The sequence below is a fragment of the Micromys minutus genome (assembly GCF_963924665.1).
Source record: "Micromys minutus genome assembly, chromosome: 2".
Classification (NCBI taxonomy): domain Eukaryota; kingdom Metazoa; phylum Chordata; class Mammalia; order Rodentia; family Muridae; genus Micromys; species Micromys minutus.
In genome coordinates, this window is record NC_137971.1 from 44806235 (window position 1) to 44825782 (window position 19548).

At 41.5% G+C, this 19548-nt stretch overlaps 1 protein-coding gene across 8 annotated transcripts in view; it reads left to right on the plus strand.

The window, feature by feature from the left end:
- The window catches only part of TLE4 (TLE family member 4, transcriptional corepressor), a 133150-nt gene extending 115071 nt beyond the window's left edge, over positions 1-18079 (plus strand). For all 8 annotated transcript variants that reach the window (XM_080912833.1, XM_080912835.1, XM_080912834.1 and 5 more), the window contains 9 exons: positions 576-708; positions 1021-1214; positions 1557-1633; positions 11207-11456; positions 12369-12616; positions 13601-13748; positions 13945-14095; positions 14438-14514; positions 16421-18079. In XM_080912833.1, coding sequence (XP_080768959.1) covers positions 576-708; positions 1021-1214; positions 1557-1633; positions 11207-11456; positions 12369-12616; positions 13601-13748; positions 13945-14095; positions 14438-14514; positions 16421-16528 — 1386 coding nt within the window. In that variant the 3' untranslated portion in view covers positions 16529-18079. The remainder of the gene's footprint in view (positions 1-575; positions 709-1020; positions 1215-1556; positions 1634-11206; positions 11457-12368; positions 12617-13600; positions 13749-13944; positions 14096-14437; positions 14515-16420) is intronic.
- The last annotated feature ends 1469 nt before the right edge of the window (positions 18080-19548 follow it).

The window sequence follows — 19548 nt, forward strand, 5'->3', positions numbered from 1 at the left end:
ACTCTCTCACTAATAAAAGGCTGCTTTGACTCAACACAAATGCCAGACTGAACTTGCCAGCAGTCTGCATATCCCCCCTGCACCTCCTCCTTTACCAGGGCTGTGGAGTTAATTGCACTTGTGTGTCGAAAATCCCCTTTTGTCTTCACCGCTTATTTTCATTTTTTAAAAAATCCATATGTGTTCTTCAGTGACCTTTTGAATTCACAGCTGAAGGATCAGAGGATTCTTCAGTTTGTGTGCAGATAAAGAATATATGTGTTTAGAATGGATGGAAGGCTAGACTGAGGTTTGGGTTCAACCTCTGTCCTTTCTTCTGGAACTCTGGTTGTCTTTTCATGGCCTCTCCTTTCTCCTTTGGGATCTATGGTGATTCATGTGTGGGTGTTTTCATGTGTGGGTGTTTTCTGAGAGCAGCAAGTCAGATATGGAATTTCTTAGGATGTGAACAGTATACTGGGGGTCTGACTTAACCAGGCCCACCAGCATTACCCCACATTTAGGATGCATGTTTGGTGAATTTCTTTAACCTTAAAATCATGTTCTCATGGATGATGTATTCTATCTCTTGTTAGAATGAAAAGTCTACTACTCCTGTTTCAAAGTCCAATACCCCTACTCCACGAACGGATGCACCCACCCCTGGCAGTAACTCTACACCTGGACTGAGGCCTGTGCCTGGAAAGCCACCAGGTGTGGACCCCTTAGGTTAGTAAGGAAAATAAACTGTTGTATATTTATACTTTTTTAAAATTTAAGTAACTTAAGTAATAAAATCTGTTAGAAGTAGTAATGACCAGCACTGACTGTGTTGGAGAAGGTAAGTATTCCAAACCAAGCATATGGCCTCATCCACGTCTAACAGGTCACTAAGTGTTCAAAAAAACGGGATAAATTATTGAACAACTCCAAAGGTTTGAATGATTTTGAGAATAGTAAAATAGTTCATTTGAACTATGGCTGTTAAGCAAGTGAGGAAGGTGCAACTACTATTTTCTGTGGCCTTGACTTTCTCTTCAGCATCCAGCCTGAGGACCCCGATGGCCGTACCTTGTCCATATCCAACTCCCTTTGGGATTGTGCCCCATGCTGGGATGAATGGAGAACTGACCAGCCCTGGAGCCGCCTATGCTGGGCTACACAACATCTCGCCCCAGATGAGTGCAGCTGCAGCAGCAGCAGCAGCAGCTGCAGCCTATGGAAGATCACCTGTGGTATGTTTACATGCTTTTATAGAATAGAGTTTCAGAACACACAGCATTCTTTTTAATGTTGCCTGTATAATATATTTATCAAAGGACTGAGTGCTGTAAAGATAGATGTGGTTATGTCTTGATCTATTTTCTTCGGGAGGATGAGAAAGTTTATGACTTCTTAAAATTTAGTGGTCATTTTGAAATTTTAAACTATCAAATTCAACCACATAGAATAAACATAATAGAACCTTTGTTTTTGTCATAAGTCTTAATAATCAGTAGTATAATTTTTTTTTATGTTCCAGTACATTAAATCCTGACATTTTAACTACTTGTTGTTTTGCATGGGGACACTTTTAGGTGGGATTTGATCCACACCATCACATGCGTGTGCCAGCAATACCTCCAAACTTGACAGGCATTCCAGGAGGAAAACCGTGAGTACCTTTCGTCCCTTTGGGTTCATTGTCAACAAGGCCCTGGTCCTTGCTTTTGTTTTGGAGTTGGGGCATTGCTGAACAGCATCAAAGTAGTTTTCATTTTCTCTTAGCAAAAGAGAAGGCATAATAAGGTTCAGTTTTGTATGTCCTGTTTTAAAAAAAAATCAAGCCTTTATATAAAAAAATGTAAGTTGGGAAGGCAGCTCTGGCAGTCAAGGCTTCTATCTGTCTGTTGCTGATTTTTAAGGCAGTTGTTAAGAAAGTGTGATGTTTATATGCAAACTTACATGATTAGAATCTGAACATGTAGAGAACAGACACGCTAAAACTTAAAAAAATCAGGGCAGTCTTCTGTTCCGTTCTATTTCTAGAAAAGGTAGTTTGCTCATTTGCTTCTTTACTGTGAGCTGAGCATTTGGAATGTCTGTTCACACTCTCCTGGAGTGATAACAGACCAAGTACAACACACCTCTTCCAGCCTCTTTGTACATTCTAATTTCATCACATCCTATTCCACAGTCTTGGTTTCTGAATACTTGCACTCTTCTGTTCTTACTACCTAAACACAGTTTTAATTGGATTAGAAAACTGGAAAAGAAAACTTTTAGAGTAGTATTTCAATCAGGAAGGAAGGAAGAAAGAAACTTTCTTCTTTAAGAAACATCCTGCTTGTTATATGCGTTGCCCACATGCAGGGACACACACACACACACACACACACACACACACACACACACACACACACACACACATATATACACACACACACACACCTCTTTGATTGGCATCTTTCCTGAAACTGAACTTACCACGCATATGCTACATCCCAGTCTCCTGTGCTATGCAGACTCGACTGAATAGCCGCAGAAGTCTCCTCCCAGAGGCTATCATGGCTGCTTGTGTGTTGGACATTTCTTCACACTGATTCTCCTCTATCAACATTTTCTGTAACAGAGCATTCTGCCCTGATAACTCTTGTCTTATTTAACAATCCCTCTTTGCCTTGCTCCCTGTTTTCATTTTCCTCTAATTATTTTGAGCTAGTTTCACTGTGTACCCCAAGTGGTCTTGAATTTGTTGATCATCCCACTTCTGCCTCCTAAGTGCTGGGATTGGAGAGGGGACACCATCATGTCCAGCTTTTGAAAGCTTTCTTGTAGCCATTGTCTGCCTCTTCCCACTTGAATATGAGTTCTGTAAGAGCAGAAGCAGAACACATCCTCTTTGGTTTTTTTTTTTTTTTTTTTTTTTTTTGTTGTTGTTTTTTTTTTTTTTTTTAAATACAGTGTTCAGAAATACTGATTACAGTTATGGGGTTGAAAGTCCAGTTGGTATAAGGTGTTATATCTGATGCTGCCCATTCCACTTTAAACAAGAGATATTTTAATGATAATCTTGCCCTCCCCCACTCTTTCTAAAGCTTTCTTACCCACCCATCTTCATCTTGTTTCTCAAAAAAGCATACCTATATACAAATACATATGGATTCCATATCGCATTGGCCAAACTACTTCTGAGCACAAGGCTCACCCTGCAGAATGGCTCTTACACTTAGTATTGCTCCGCTGAATATTTTTCTTTCTTGGCAGCTGTTGTTTGTAAATAGTGCCTTAGTTTTGCCTGCTTCACCTTTTCCATGCTGGAGTTTGATCTGGTTTGAAATTTTGCAGGTCATGCATACACTATCACAATTATTGTGAGTCCATATGTTTATCAGCACTGTTGGGTTTCAAAGTGCTGCTCTCTTGGAATCATCCACTATCTCTGGCTCTTAGAAACTTCCCACCTTCTCTTCCACATAGATTTTGAGCCTTGAGGGAAGGGTTTTGATACAAACATCCAGAGCACTCCAAAGCCTTTCACACTCTGCACATTGTTCAGCTGTGGGTCTCCATGTTAATTAGCACTTGCTATAAAACATAGCTCTGATAGGGGCTGAGTAATGCACTGATCTATGCATATATAACAGTATGTCATTAGGAGCTGTTTGATTGCTGTTGTTCATTTAGCAAAATAATTAGTAGGTTTCTCACTTAAGGCCCATGACCTAGTTCATTTTAGATTCTTGGCCTTGTCAACAGTGTGAGGTTTGAGATCCATTTCGTGGTGTGGACCTTAACTTTAATCAAACAGTAGTTGGTTACTCCCATCTGTTTATGCCTCTGTCATATCAGTGGGTTTATTTTCCAGACAGGTTGCTATTACAGTGCAAAGGGATTGTAGCTCGATGAAGTTTATGATTACTTTTCTCCTCCAGCAGCATGTGCAGTGCCTTCCAGCATTAGGAACAATAATCAGTAGGGGGTGAAGCTTCCAGTTACATAGCAGATTCGTTTTTCTATATTTTCGATTTTTAATAACAAGTACATGGTATCTTCAGCAATAGGGTCTAACCATCAGGTTGTAGAAGGCTAACTAATAGCATGGACAATAACCTATAATGCTGAGCAGGGGGTGGGGTTGACTATTCTACTTTAGTTAAGAAGTTGCACACCCACTCTCAGTACTGCAGGTTTTGTATGGAAGCATATGATTATCTAGTTGTACCATTGTCTCCACTATTGTATAGTTAACTCCATTTAAATTCCTTTTATATGTTTTATATATTTAGGAAGCTTCTACAGTAATAGGCTTCTATATGGTATTTTTATATGGTGCACATAAAAAAAGCCTTCAAAGTTAGTTATTCCTTCCAATATTTCCTTTTCTACTATGCCCTCCCACCACCTTCCCCATTTAACCCTCCTATTCTAGTTTTCCCCATTATTCCTTTCCAGTCTATTTCCCCTTCCTTGGAAGACCCTTAGTCACTTACTAATTACTTAACTCTAGCTATTCTGAATGGAGCACACACATTTAAAATGTATAAATGTATAAGAGAAAACCTTCAGTACTCGTCTTTGAGGGTCTGAGTTACATCACTCAGGATGATTGTTTCTAGTTCCATTTACTTACCTGCAATTCTTATAATATTTTTTCAACAGCTGAGTAAATAGTTTGTTGTGTAATGTACCACATTTTTATTATTTATTCATTCACTGATGGACACCTAGGGTGTTTCCATTTCCTGGTTGTTAGGAATAGAGCAGAAATGAACACCGATGAACAAAATATCTGTATTGAGATGTAGAGTTCCTTTGGTATAAGCCCAAAAGTGGTAGATCAGCTTTTTGAAGAACCCACACACTAATTTCCACAGTGGCTGTACCAGTTAGCATTCCCCACCAGTGGATATTCATTAATAGAAGTAACTTCCAAAGCTGGGCAGTGGTGGCATGCACGTTTAATCCCAGCACTCAGGAGGAAGAGGCAGGCAGATCTTTGACTCAAACTACAGAGCTGGTTTTAGGATAGCTAGGACTACATGGAGAAACCCTGTCTTGAAAACAAACAAATAAGCAAACAAAGAGTAACTTTCAGTGCCTAAAACACTGCGTACTTCACAGTGAGTGCTCACAATGGAAGTCTATTGGAAGAGTGAGTAAATACAATAAATACGCCGATGTCTTCCTTCTCTGGCTTCCTTTGCTTGTTATTGCAGTCTTACATAGGTACTTGCTTGGCACCTTAGTGTCTCCTTGTGTTCTTTTTCTCCCCCTTTCCCCTGCCCTTCGGTGGTAAGCATGCCTGACTGACCTTGACTCTGCTTTTTGTTTTCTATCTGCTGAATAAAACTCAAAGTTCTTCCTTCTATACCTAACTTTACTACAGACTAATCCAAATGTCCCAGTTGCATCAAACAGTGCATGCTTTATAAGCCAAGTTGTTCAGTAAATATTTGGCTTATTAATAAGGAAAACAAGGCAAATTAGACTTTGAGTTCCTTGAGAGTTGATATAAATATCAATTACCATAAAATTCTGTGTACCTGTGTATGCTCTGCAAATAGTGGTGGACTGACTAACAAGTTTTGTTGACCAAGGACTGTGAAGGTGAAAGATTAGTCTATTTCAGGCAGTAACTAAACAACAAGGTCACAGGATTAATCAAATAACAGCTTAAATGCCTGAGTTCCATGTGAACTGAGAGGAGATGGAAGGGCTCTTTTAGGGAAGAGGTACAGTCCTTTCTTCAGGCATTGCTGACAGTCAGCAAGTAAGTAACCATTAGAGGTAGTAGAGTGGATAAGTTGAGAGTTCTTGGTGTAGGTCGAAGAGTGTTTGGAATATTTAAACAAGCAGTGTCCACTTTGGTCTAAGGGTCAAGCCCGTTAGAACACTAGAACTACAGTCTGTTTGGCTCACCATACTTCTGAGCCTCGTGCAGGATTCTCTTCCTTCACACTAAGCACTGCAGGTTTCCACTACCACTGCTAATGGACAGCTGCCGTGCTTGCCCCAGAAACCTGAACTCAAACTTACCTTTTCTGGTAATAAATAGACAAGAGGTTGTTGTGTCGTGTTGTTTTTCCTAGTCATTGATGTAGTTGGGCTCTTGATGGTCACGTGGTAGATACTCTGTGTATTGTATTGTTGAAAATTTTACTAAAAACCTTGAAGAAAAGTCTTTTTTTTTTTTTTTTAACTATTTAAATTCCTTAAGGTCTTTAAAACACATTTAGTGAGACTTGGGATGGATTTTTTTTTTTAATGAAATTGTAAGGATGTGTAATAAAAAAGATGAGAAACTTCAGGAAGTTAGCCTTGTGCTGCAACATGTTGTGCACCAGGCCATCACAGAAGGATACCACATTGTGTGAGAAGTTGTGCTAAGCCATGCCACCACCACCACCTGCTTTTGCATGTGGGGCTGGCCGGTTTCCTAGGCGATGAGGTAGCCCAGGTCCTGCCAGTGTCTACAGATGCACGGGGCAATCATGGTGTCCCATAACTGTTCTTGTTCCTCTAAAGCCTCCCTCTCTATTGTCCAGCTAGAGCTCATTTGAGCCCCTGAAAAGGATGTTTTCACATGAGCCTTGTGGAGCCAGCTGCCCTGATCTTAGATACTCATGAGGCTGAAGCAGGAGGATGCCAGCTTCAAGGCAGCCTGGGCAGTTTAGTGAGACCCTGTCTCAGTAAAATGTAGCTCATGGTAGGGTACTGCCTTGTATGAGTGAGGCCCAGGGTCCAATGCCTAACACTGCACACAAAGTATTTCTTGGCCAGGGATTGACCTACAGTAATAAGGGTGAATGGCAGTGTTAAAGCCTTGCTGGCACTGAGCTTGTACGGGGAATCTTAGGTGACCTCAAAGGAGCATTCTCTGTACTGGCATTGGGCATGACAACAGCTTGCTCAAGGGCACAACAGTCAGTGTGGCACCAGGCTCAAGGCTATGCTGTATGCAGTTTCGTCTACTTGGTCTACAGCTCACCTACTATCTGATAGTCACATAAGGCCCCTTTGGGCCACTCACCAAACCATGTCCACAGCCCTCGCATACATCTTGGGGATACAACCCATGATAGACACGCTGGTGACAAAGAATTTGTTAATACTAAAGACCATAAACTCTGTGCCCTTGGGGAAGCAGAGATGTAGTTGTCAGCAAGTGTGTGGTCTCCCGGGTTGTCAGGTATAGTTCATCAGGACCAGCCAGAGTACCCACCTACCTCTTCCCACCTATTCTCCCCTCCTCCCTTCTCCAGTCACTCTCTCCTATACCCAAGAGGCTGGCCCTGCTCTGCCTGCCCCACCAAAGGCACATACCTGATCTTGATGGGGTAGAAGTGTGTCTGGAATGGTGTAGGAGATACACTCGTTTCTGCTGGTCTAGTTACAGGCACTCACCGAGGGTGGCTGCAACATGAAATGCACATCTACCTGAAACCCAGTCAGTGTGACTATGTCCAAAGGCCTGTGCTTGAACTGGGCTGTCACAGCCTGTGAGCCATCCTCATTGGCGACAGTATCATTGATCTGATGGTTAGCTGTCATGTTCTAGGGAAAGGGAGGTCAAGGTGTATTCATAGCAGCTTTCCCCAGGCTGGTTACAGGCAAGCAAGCTTAGACATACAAAAGAAGGAACAGAGGTCAGACCCAGGAAGGTAAAATAGCAGCCTTGAAAAGTTACATTCTGTCTGATGTGGGAGCAGCCTCTGTCTATGTCTGGGACGCTGTGACCACTTTGAGTCAGTTCTGAATCATTGTGTATAGAAAGGAGGCACCAAGACCAAGTTCCCATGGCCATGTCCTTGCTACCAAAATCCCACATACTCTGAGTAGCCAGAGAGGACATGAGGTGGGTAGAGGACAAATGGACAGTAGCCAAGCAGACATCAGTCACCAGGAGGTTGGGTACACATACACCCTCGGCATAGCCTGGGCTCTGGTGGGACCCACCCTACCAGGTGTGCACAGGACTGGGGATACTGGTCACCAGGAAGCTGTCCCTGTTGGGGAGAGGGGTCAGGGTCCACTCTCCAGGACCAACTCTTGGTTGCCCTGCACTGTCTTGACTAGAAGGAGATGGAAAATAGAGCCAAGAAGATAAGAACAGACATTCAAGGGTCATCTATCTCTACAATGTGCTGACACAAATTATGCTGTTAGAGGACCAGGATATGGTAAGATGCAAGGATATACACTGCAGCAAGGGGATGTTCCCTTCCATACTTCCAGACATCTCTGGGCAGCTGCCTACCACAGTGGGCCCAGTTTACAACATCTCAACTTGCAGAAGGCCTTTAACTTCTTCAATGTTGAGTTGGAGCGCCTAGGCAATAGGCCTGTAGGCAGTAGGGAGTATGACCCTGATTGTTGCTGGGAACCCCTCAGGAGGCTCTGACAGACAGAAGTCGGTCTTTCCACATTGGAATCGGGGGCTATGGTATATAGCAACTATACCCACCTTCCTGGGGAGCCTTATCCAGTGGGGTGGACCGCCCACCTCCCAGTGAGTAGTGTTGGTATCAGTATCAGTATCAAGGATGTTGAAGGGTGACAGGGTGTGAAAAGGTGCCGTGCCAGCATTTGTTCCAGACCGGAGACTGGAGGGTCAGCATGGTAGAAGAGGTTGTGCACTTGCTGAATGCTGCCCACAGCTAGAAAACTGGAAGTAGAAGAGTGAAAAAGACTTTGGGCAGGAAGTGGGAGCCTGGGGCCCAGGCTGCCTTTGCCTTGAGTTTTTATCAATTTGGGATCTGTGTGGATCATTGTCCCTTTATTAATAAAGAATTAATAGCAGTGCATTAGTATACACCTTTAATCCCAGGACTCAGCAAGCAGAGGCAGATGAATCGCTGAATTCAGGAACAGCCAGGACATCCAGGACTACACAGCAAATTCCTGTCTTGAAAAACCAAAGAGGAAAGTAAAAGTATAATAGTACCTGAGCTTGCATTAACCTTTCTTCCTTTCCTGTTAGTTTTTGTGACCCCTTGGTTACTACATAAGTTAGCCTTCTCAGTCATCCGCAGAAGGCCAGCCTTTCTTTACAAACCTAAGCTCTAGAACCTGGCTCCCCTGAAGTCACCTTTTCCTCTGCAGCTCCCTAGAGAAAGTACCCTTACATTTTCCTTCCAACCTGCAAGCCACCAGTCCAATGGTGTTGCAAGTGTTTTTCTTTGCAGTTTCTTGATGAGTTAGATTTCTGACTTCTGTGAAAACCATGCTTCTTTCAGACCTCTGCTACTTGAATCCACCCCATCTTCTGCCTTGATGGAGTTTCCCTTAAAGTTCTGATACAAGCTTAGAGTGTGACTAGTGTCTACTATAAGTGAAGCCCTTGATGGCTTTTTCTGTTTCCAGGATTATCTCTACTGAAAATCTGCCTTACTCAATTTCTGTTACTTATATTAAAAGCTCTCCTCACCCGAGATGTTATGTCCGCAATCCAAACATCCTATCCAGTTCAGCCTTACCTAGCTTTATGTGAATTACACCCCCTTCTCCCAACATTCCAACCAGTCTTCATAATTCACTCTACTGAGGTCACACATTGGTGTGGCTCCAAGTCCACTTTATTTGACTCAGAAAATACCATATGTCTAGTCACTTCCCTGCCTCCCAACCCTTTCCCTCAGCAGCTGTGGCATGCCCTCAATGCTGGACTTTTTGTAAACATGGCCAGCTTAGACTTTTGCAGTAAGAAACTATAAACTATCAGTTCCAGTTACTTTTCTGTTACTTTGATAAACACCATGACTCATGGAAGAAGGTGCTTATTTTGCCTTATGATTCTAAAGAACTAAGAGACTGTCATGGCTGGGAAGCAGCAAGAGGCTGGTATAGTGGCTAGAGCAGGTAACTAACAGCACGTGTGTTCAAATGCATGCAAAAGCAGAGAGAAGGCTGTAGTGGCAGGAAGATTTTAATTTCAAAGCCCTTCATACTTCTTCCAGCAAGGATGCACTTAAAGTACTTACAACCTGGGGTGGCATTTCTCATTCAAACCACCACACTATCTCAGCTTTGATTCTGATCCTGTACCTGGGTTAGTCCAATCTTCTATTTTTTGTGTACCCACAAATGCTTTCTCTTGGTATGGTACATATTTCTCAAAAAGGGCTGTGGTCCCTAAGAGCTACCAAGATAGCTTAGCTCCTTCCCACCTGCTCTTGGGATCTCTTTCCCCCCTAAAGCTGATCTGCATCCCAGAAGCCTCTTGCTAATATAAACAGTCGTCTACTATTTTTAAGGTTGTGAACTGGACATGGAACTGCTGTACATAGTAAGGTGGGCCTTGAGGCTGTCAGACAGGACAAGACACTTTTCAAGTTCCCATTACTTATGTATCTTTTAGAATTTGTGATTTTTGAGTCTGATCAGTGTGTTAAAAACTTTTCTTACACATCTGCCCTTTCAGTGCTTTTACCACAGAATCTGAACTCTTCAGACCTTCATAATTTTAGCTTACTAATCTCTATTAATAACACATTTGATTGGACTGAGTCCATCTGTTGGTAAAATCTGTTACAGGTTATGGAACCACAGAAAAATACAAAGCAATGAAGATTTAGAGGGAAAAGTGTGTGTTTGTTGGCTGTGTGTGTGTGTATGAGAGAGAGAGAGAGAGAGAGAGAGAGAGAGAGAGAGAGAGAGAGAGAGAGAGAGAGAGAGAGAGAGAGAGAGAGAGAGAGACATGGCTATCCTACTTAGTTCTCTGAACTATAGACTCATCCTTTCTTTTTGAATTACATTCAGTGAGGCTCGGTAACTACTAGTATCACATACCAAATTTAACAACCAATGGTATTTGGTTGTAGACCTACTACCATGTCTTGAAAGCTTGTGTTATTGTGTTGTACCAGATTCATTTGATTTTTTTTTATTGTTTCTTTGTTTATGCACATCTCAAGTGGCACTGAAAGAAAGGATTTTCTCTCTTGTTATATTGAACAGTTTAATAATTTTTTTCAAGGAAGGTAGTTAGTGGATAGAGTATGTTTCTAGTATGTATGAAACTTGGGTTTTATATTCATCGCTGACTGCTTAAACCAGACATGATAAGGACATACCTCTAATCACAACACATGGGAAGTAGAGACAGGCAGGTCAGATATTCAGGGCTACCTTCCACTATATAGTGAGTTTGAGAACAACCATGATACATAAGACCCTGATCTAAAGAGAACAAGCAAGAACTAATACTTTCTACATTGTTCTGCTGTCTCGCCTTCCTGTACCCTAGGGCATACTCCTTTCACGTTAGTGCCGATGGCCAGATGCAGCCTGTTCCTTTCCCCCCTGATGCTCTCATTGGACCGGGAATTCCCCGACATGCTCGACAGATCAACACCCTCAACCATGGGGAGGTGGTGTGTGCAGTGACCATCAGCAACCCCACAAGGCACGTGTACACAGGTGGCAAGGGCTGTGTAAAAGTCTGGGACATCAGCCACCCAGGCAACAAGAGCCCAGTCTCTCAGCTGGACTGTCTGGTAAGTGAGCAGAGATGACCAAGACCCTGATTTTGAGAAAATCATAGCAGTCCTAAGAGAATAAGTAGGGGTTTTTCTCTCAGAGTGATCCAGTTCTTAATGTGTGTTCTATGTACCTGTAAAATCTGCATTCATCCTGTTCCCAAACTCAGAGGTAAGTAAGTCACTTGGTTCAAGAATACTAAGAGTTTCATCCATTGTTTCTACAGTGCATAACTTAGAACTTTCTGAAGTCCAAATATTCATGTGGCTACCAAGCTCTTAACTGGTGTGTTACCATTTATCCTTGGGTTGCACATAAAATTGAAACTTACCTTTCTTTCCTTATATAAGAAGCATCTTTTGGCACACCACTTGATCTAACATAATTAAGTATACCTAAGATTTCCACAAATTTATGAACAAGGGACACCGTTTCCTTTTCTGTCTTGCTGCCTGTCATTGGCGCTTCATTGAACTCATAATGCCTGTTAGTCACACATAGCAAAGCTAGGCCAAAAGAGCCAACTGCCAAGTGACTTTTAATTGATGTGGCTTTAATACCAGAACCCTCCATCCTCAGCAAAGCATGCCAGGGCTTCAGAGTGTAGAGAACTGCAGTGATGTGTACACAGACCATGTGGATCTGCATGTGCAGATTACATTCACAGTTGTTGGTGGAAGTAGGGCTAGATCTTTGCATTTGGGTGCTAATTAAGATTAAATATCTTGGTACTAAATTTTGTAGATCAAGTTTAAATACTTCCTTAATTTCATGTAATTTTGTAGCATTAATCTACTTTATCATTGTCATAAGTATAAATGGCTCATTAAACCAGAAAGGAACACAATACTTTTATGGATTTCTGCTCTCATGTTAATGCTGTTTTCTTTTCCTCATGAGTAATTTCATGATGGCTTTTGTCTCCATAGAACAGGGATAACTACATCCGTTCCTGCAGATTGCTCCCTGATGGTCGCACCTTAATTGTTGGAGGGGAAGCCAGTACACTGTCCATCTGGGACCTGGCAGCTCCAACCCCACGCATTAAGGCAGAGCTGACATCCTCAGCCCCTGCCTGCTATGCTCTGGCCATCAGCCCCGACTCCAAGGTCTGCTTCTCATGCTGCAGTGATGGCAACATTGCAGTGTGGGACCTGCACAACCAGACTCTGGTGAGGTAGGTCAGCTGAGTCTACTTCTGTGTTGAAAGGGAGAGCTAATTTAAAGCTCTGTGTGGATCTGCCTTACTTATACAAACATGTGCATATGTTTGTGTTTGTGACTATCTGGGTAGAATGCAACTGCTTTCTAAAAAATGTTATGAACTAGATGCATTTTCTAGAGATAAAAATTTTATATATGAAATCTTGCTTCTGCACTACATCTTATTTCTGTTTCGTCTTACACACACAGAGTATAAAGTTAAGGTCATTTTTACATAATGAATGTGGTCAGGATCTCATGGGCTCATTAGATGTCTGTAATTTGTTATCTCCGACCCCCATCATTATCCCTAGCTCCTTAGTGAGAAGCCATAGTGTATGGTTAGGTGATGCATGGGTTACATCTTCAGCAGTGATTGTATGACTCTTGCCAAGGCCCCAGTTCTGGTGGTTTGCTGCTTGTGTTCACATGGCCTAAGTTGTCTGTATTTAAATACAAGTAGACAGCAGGGTTATAGAAATGAGAACAGTCTGATTTGGAAAAGAGTTTGAGAAGATTGGAAACTTTAACTGTGAGGCAGAGGTGTATATGCGAAGAGAAGAGCCATTTGCACTCTTATTTTGAAGGGCTGCAATTCCAAAAGCAAAATATTTGTTTTTGTGGTTTTAGGGTAAAGTTCAGATACTCAAGGTCATTCTCAACTAAGAAATGAGGACCCACTTTGAAGTCTTTGCTTCATGACTCATGTACGTTTTACCAGAAGTGTATCACATGGAGTGTGTACTTCCATTAGGAGTTTCTTGTGAGAATGGCCTTTCCCCTTGCACAACCAATACAGATACATGATTTGTTTTGTTACTTTGAATAATTAGAAAGCATTAACCAAATGAGATCTGTAAATAGACCTGGCACTGAATTTTATCAGCAAAGATATCTCAATTGAATTCAAATAAAAACTTAACTTTTCAAGGGCTTTCCCTCCATCTTACAATTCCAGGCAGTTCCAGGGGCACACAGATGGAGCCAGTTGTATTGACATTTCTAACGATGGCACCAAGCTCTGGACAGGTGGTTTGGACAACACTGTGAGGTCCTGGGACCTGCGCGAAGGGCGGCAACTGCAGCAACACGACTTCACCTCCCAGGTGTGGACTGTGTGGTGATGTGACCTACTAAAAGAAAACGTGCGGGACTTCAGTGTGGATCTCTTGGAGGTCATCGCTTAGGCTTGGCTCTTTGTGTACATTTTGAGTTTTGTTGATTTCCTTTATATATAAGACCATACTTCCTAGTTAATAAGACCTTGTCCTCTACAGCAACCACCATTTGCTTTAATTCCAGATCTTTTCTTTGGGCTATTGCCCAACTGGAGAGTGGCTTGCAGTGGGGATGGAGAATAGCAATGTGGAAGTGTTGCATGTCACCAAGCCAGACAAATACCAGTTGCACCTTCATGAGAGCTGTGTGCTGTCACTCAAGTTTGCCCACTGTGGTAAGCAAGCCTCCCTTTTCCAATTTCTATCAACCAGAATGATTGCTTGGTTCTTCTGTTGATTTATTCCAAGCTGAGTCTTTCATTTTGTCAATGTGTCTCTCTTCACAACTATATAGTTTACTTAACCATGCATGCTTTCCTAACAAGCTTTGTAAATTCCTGGTCTTAATCCACTTTATTATTTATCACAATAATCAATGACTCACGAAATCCAGAAGGTGGGTAGGCTTTATTTTGAAGTGAAAAGATACTTTTATTTGTTATAAATGGAACAAACTTCTATATTAATTCGGCACTCTGAAGGAAATGATAGAGTAACACAGAACCCTCTTCCCGTAGGCAAATGGTTTGTAAGCACTGGAAAGGACAACCTTCTGAATGCTTGGAGGACGCCTTATGGGGCCAGCATATTCCAGGTAATGCTTCGCTTGCTGAGTGATCAGGGTCCTGTGCTGCCTGCAGAGCTTTAGCCATGTCATTCCCTGCATCCTAGGAGTGGTGAACCTGCTTAAGTGCTTTGAAATTACGTCGGGGCACCTGACTCCATTTTTGTCAGGCGGAGCAAGAAACAGGGAGGGGGATTAGTTACACAAGGATCATTTGCTGAGATTTCTGATCTGTCACAGCTGATCCTGAATTACCCACGACTCAATCCTCTTATATTTCAGTTAAGGGTTTTAGGTCTTCTGTGGCACTATCATGTTTATGTATACATTTTTTATTTTAAATCTTGAACATTTTCGAAATTCCTTCATGAGTAGTGTCAGTTCTTTTCTTTTCCACTTCTTTTATTCGTTTTCTTTTACCAGTTTTTTTCCCAAGAATATTCTAGAAAAGCCTAGTCAAACTAGATTAATTTTATAAAATTTTTAGTAGCACAGTAGAATTTTGTATAGTTTTGGAAATTATTTGAAATAACACCAGATTTAGACATGGCGCATACACAGACATGCATACAAAATCTCTGGTTTTGTTTTTGTTTTTAAACAGATTTTGTGTGAATTTCATAGATGGGTTAATAGCTTTTGATTTTAATTTGTAGTTAGAATGGTCTTATCTTTTGTTTCCCATTCGGACTAATATAACAAACTGCCAGTCCCTTAACAAATTGACAAGTCACCATAGAGCTGAATAATTGTCTGAATCCAAAATAGAGCACCATACGGGGTTTTGGGCATGTCAGAGTAGCTGATGTCATTACGACACTATGTCTCCCTTCTCCTCTCTTTTTATATAACACAAGCTCTCACTATATAGTCCTGGCTGGACTGGAACTCACAGAGATCTCCCTGCCACTGCTTCCAAGTGCTGGGATTAAGCGCATGCACTACCAGACCTGGCTAAAGTTTATATTTTAATACTGGGGATGTTGTGACCTTTAAGGTACACAAGCTGAAAGAAAAAAATTAGACTGCATTTTTTAATTAAACACACACATTGTATCTTTTGTATATGCTGGCTTGGGTATTTTAATTTTTAACAGTTACAATAAAAAAGTTTGACATGCAGTGTATTAGGTACTTGTCTTACATTGATAGTTTCAGATATTCCAAGTATTCTTCAGGATTCTAGTTTAAACCATGTGTGTGTGGTGTGCCCTCATCTCTTTATCACCGCATAGCCCTCTTTAGTGAAATGTGTTTCTATTTCCAACTGTGGAACTCATCTTACATGTTGTTACGTTTTATGCTAGTAGTAGTGGATATGTTTACTAGTGTCTGCCTTACTTGTTAGACCTGGGCTATACTTGCTGCTCTGTGGCACCACCAAGATCCAGGCCACTGTCAGTGGCACTTGTGGTCTTTGCATGTCTTCAGTGTCCTACTCTACTTTCTAGAGAATAGAAAAGGTTTTTTTTTGTTGTTACTTTATTGTCTCGGTACATGTCTGTGCACTATGTTGCATACCTGGTACTCAAGGAAAGCAGAAGACCCCCTAGAACTAGAGTTACAAACAGTTGTAAACTGCCATGAGGGAGCTGAGGATTTGATACCATGTTCTCTAGAAGAACATTCAGTGCTCTTATCCTATCTTTTCAGCCCAAGGAATGAGATGTATAGAAATAAGATGTAAAGAACAGAGCCTCGTCTCATTGGCAGAGAGAGTACTCTGACCATTGAGTCACCTCTCTCTTTGATGCCTCAGGACAAGGATGTTAGCCTAAGCTAGGGATGACCTAGTACTGCCATGAGTAGGAATGTTGGGACTGCCCTGGATTGGCAGGGCTTCTGGGTGCTCTGTGGAGCACTTAACTGTGTATCTGCTCTGCACCCACCAGTCTTAGTTCCTGTATGTAACATTCTTCATGTGTTTCTTCCCTAGTCCAAAGAATCCTCATCGGTGCTTAGCTGTGACATCTCTGTGGATGACAAGTACATTGTCACTGGCTCTGGGGACAAGAAAGCTACGGTTTATGAAGTTATTTATTAAGGACAAATCTCCGTGCAAACTGGACTCCTCCTCATAGCACTTTGCGCTACTGTACTTTTCTGTTCGCCCTTCTCCCATTCTAAAACCAAGGATTTCCAATACGCATTGCAGTTGTGCAGTTTAATCCCCTTCCGTAGCCCACTTCCTCCTCGCTATTGAATTGTGAATACTCATTAAGAACCTGTGATACCAAATCTTCAGCTATCGACTTGGAAGAACATGGAATACCTAACCGTGAATGGAATCTTTAATTATGTATGATATCTGTAATATATTTATTTTGTTTAAAGAAGGCTTTCTAACGATGACTGACTAAATAAAGCTGTCCGCTCCTGCATTGATAATGAAGGTGCATTGTATTTGATGCTCCACCCCTCCCTTTTGGTAAGGAAGGGGAAAAGAAGGTTTAACTGATTTAAATGTCACTAAATGTAGACTATTGACTGTATAGAGATGTGAAATGTATAATTACACATGGAAGCAATATGTTGCTGTGTTGTTATGCGGTTGTTTTGTTTTGTTTTCTACTTACATTAAAAACATTGGAAATTTGGCTGTTTAAACAATTAGAATATAACAGGCCAAGTACTGTTCCTTTGAGTCTATTTGGGCAACTTTAACCAGTATGTCTGTAACTTTAGATTACATTCAACAGAAATAATTAGATGTTTTCCTTTTTTATTTTTTACTTGTTGACAAGTATCTTTGTAATATGTTTTTAATTCCTTTTTTATTGTATGATAGACAGATAAAAATTAAATTGGGCCTCAAAGAGAAAGCTTAATTTCTTCTAAATATTTTTGCCAAATTGACTGGCAGAGGGAGCTGTGTGTCTCTGGGCAGTTGTGATGCTGTGAGGCATGGCTGGCTGGTTTGCCGCATGCTCTTTAGGAGCTGCAGGGACGGGAGCACTGCTTGCCTACCGCTGTGCAAAGCAAGTCTTTCACACACACACACAAAGACCAGCAGAGGAGGGTTTGCAGAGCCCACCCTCTGAATGCCACAAAGAAGAGACTCTCCTGGGATGATGACTTGCTTTATTTACCTCTGGTTCTTTCCACGTCTTAGTTGGGTGTCCCTGAAATGGACACAGGCTGTGCCATTGTGCCAGAAACATTCTGTTCTCTTTTATGTTGTTCTTGTTGCTGTTAAACTATAACACGTGACCCCTTTTTTATTATTTTTTTGTTTGAATGCTTTAAAAAGATCTTTTAAGTCTGTGGATCTGCTGATGTACAGTGCCTTTGCTGCTATGGGTCAAAATCAAGAACTGTGTAGATAAACTGTATTGTATAAGTAGAAAAATCACTTAATTTCATACTAGAAATGGGTGGATGCTGCAAGTTGAAATGGACTGTCATTGACGTTCTTTGTGTGGTAGCAAAAAAAAATGGTGTCTTAAGTGCTTAGTGTTTGATGTCATTAACAGTTTCATAAAACTCTACAGTGTAGAAAGATTTTGATACTAAACTGTGCATTGTACATAGTTCTAACGCATTGTATTGGCCACCAGTACTTCTATGATGGTAGATTGTTTGTGCATTCAGACTTTTAAGCATTAAACATAAATAACTTCTAGAATGCTTATTTTCTAATTATTTTTACTAATGTCTTTCTCTATGCCACTCCCTGTATTAAAATCATTAGTTGTATTCAAGTCAGATTGTTAAGTACTATGGGGTTTGGACTGTTGGAATTTTTTTTCTTTTTGAGATGACCTAGGAAGCATGAATGAAGTTACAGAAGGTAGTTGGTTACCAAATATTTAGTGAGCCCCCCAGTTTGTTGAAACTTTATCTAGAAGCTGTCCAGAATGCTCAAACCATTTAGATGTATAGTGTCATTCGAGCACACTAGACACTGGCAGCTATTGAAACTTAACTCTTTGAACTAATTAACATTAGAAACCTTCTTTTTAAGTAACACAGACTAAATTTTACATGCTCAGTAGCCCCACAGGAGCTAACAGCTATTGGAGTGGACTTCACAGGTTTCTGCAATGTTTCCCACCCTGTTGTGGATGTGCTGGAGCTAATACAGCATTCCAAATTTGGCAGATTGGACCATTGCCAAGTGTTGGGATTTTCAGACTTTCCAAGACACATGGGATTCTGGAAGCATGTTGGGCTGGGTTTTTGTTGTTGTTTTGGACTGAGGCAAGAAAGAACTTAAAGGAATCCCAGTTTGTGGGACAGCATTTGGGAACACTGTAATCTGCAGTGATCAGCCATAGGAGACCCAGCTAGGTGCTAAGTGACTGGATCCCAGTGTCATTCACCCATGTAGACCAAAGCAGCAAAGTTCAGTGAGATGCCATGAGCTGACTGCTTTGCAGGATGCAAATCCATGAAGCTGCCTAGAGTATAACTGGCCATCCATAGAGATCAATGGTAGATGGGGTGACACAGTTTTTGTTGGGTGTGGAAGGAATAATGATGGATGTATAGAGGGCCTTGAGCTTCCCTTCTGTTCCTCGGCAGTATGGTTAAAACGACATAGAAAGTCAGAAGGAAAAAACAGGTCTGCACATCAGAAAACAACTTCTAAGTCTGGTGGGATTAGCCAGAAAGGCAGAGACCTGGCTTTATAATCAGACTTTGTGGCAATCGATGTCTCTAGATCATGCCGAGAGCTTATATCATCCCCAGTACTAGGCTTATAGGTGTATATTTACTTTTCTTATCTCTATGACAAAATACCTGGTAGGATCGTTTTAAGGGAAGATGGTTGTGTTGTGGGGGGAAGAGGGGTTCATTTGTTCAGCTGGTGTTTTGCTCACTGTTGCAGAGACGTTTCAGCCCAGCCTGGAGGGCTGGAGGTGGGGGTGGGAAGACATGGTGACAGTATTGCTTGATTTTTTTTTTTTTTTTTTTTTTTTTTTTTTTTGACATCAGGCAGAGACTTAATCACATAGGGCTGACTGGGTAGCACAGGTCATAGACTGAAACCAGGAAAAGTATAGCCTCCAAAGACCTTCCCCTAGTGACCTCTAGTGACTTCTTACTGCTAGGCCTCCTAGA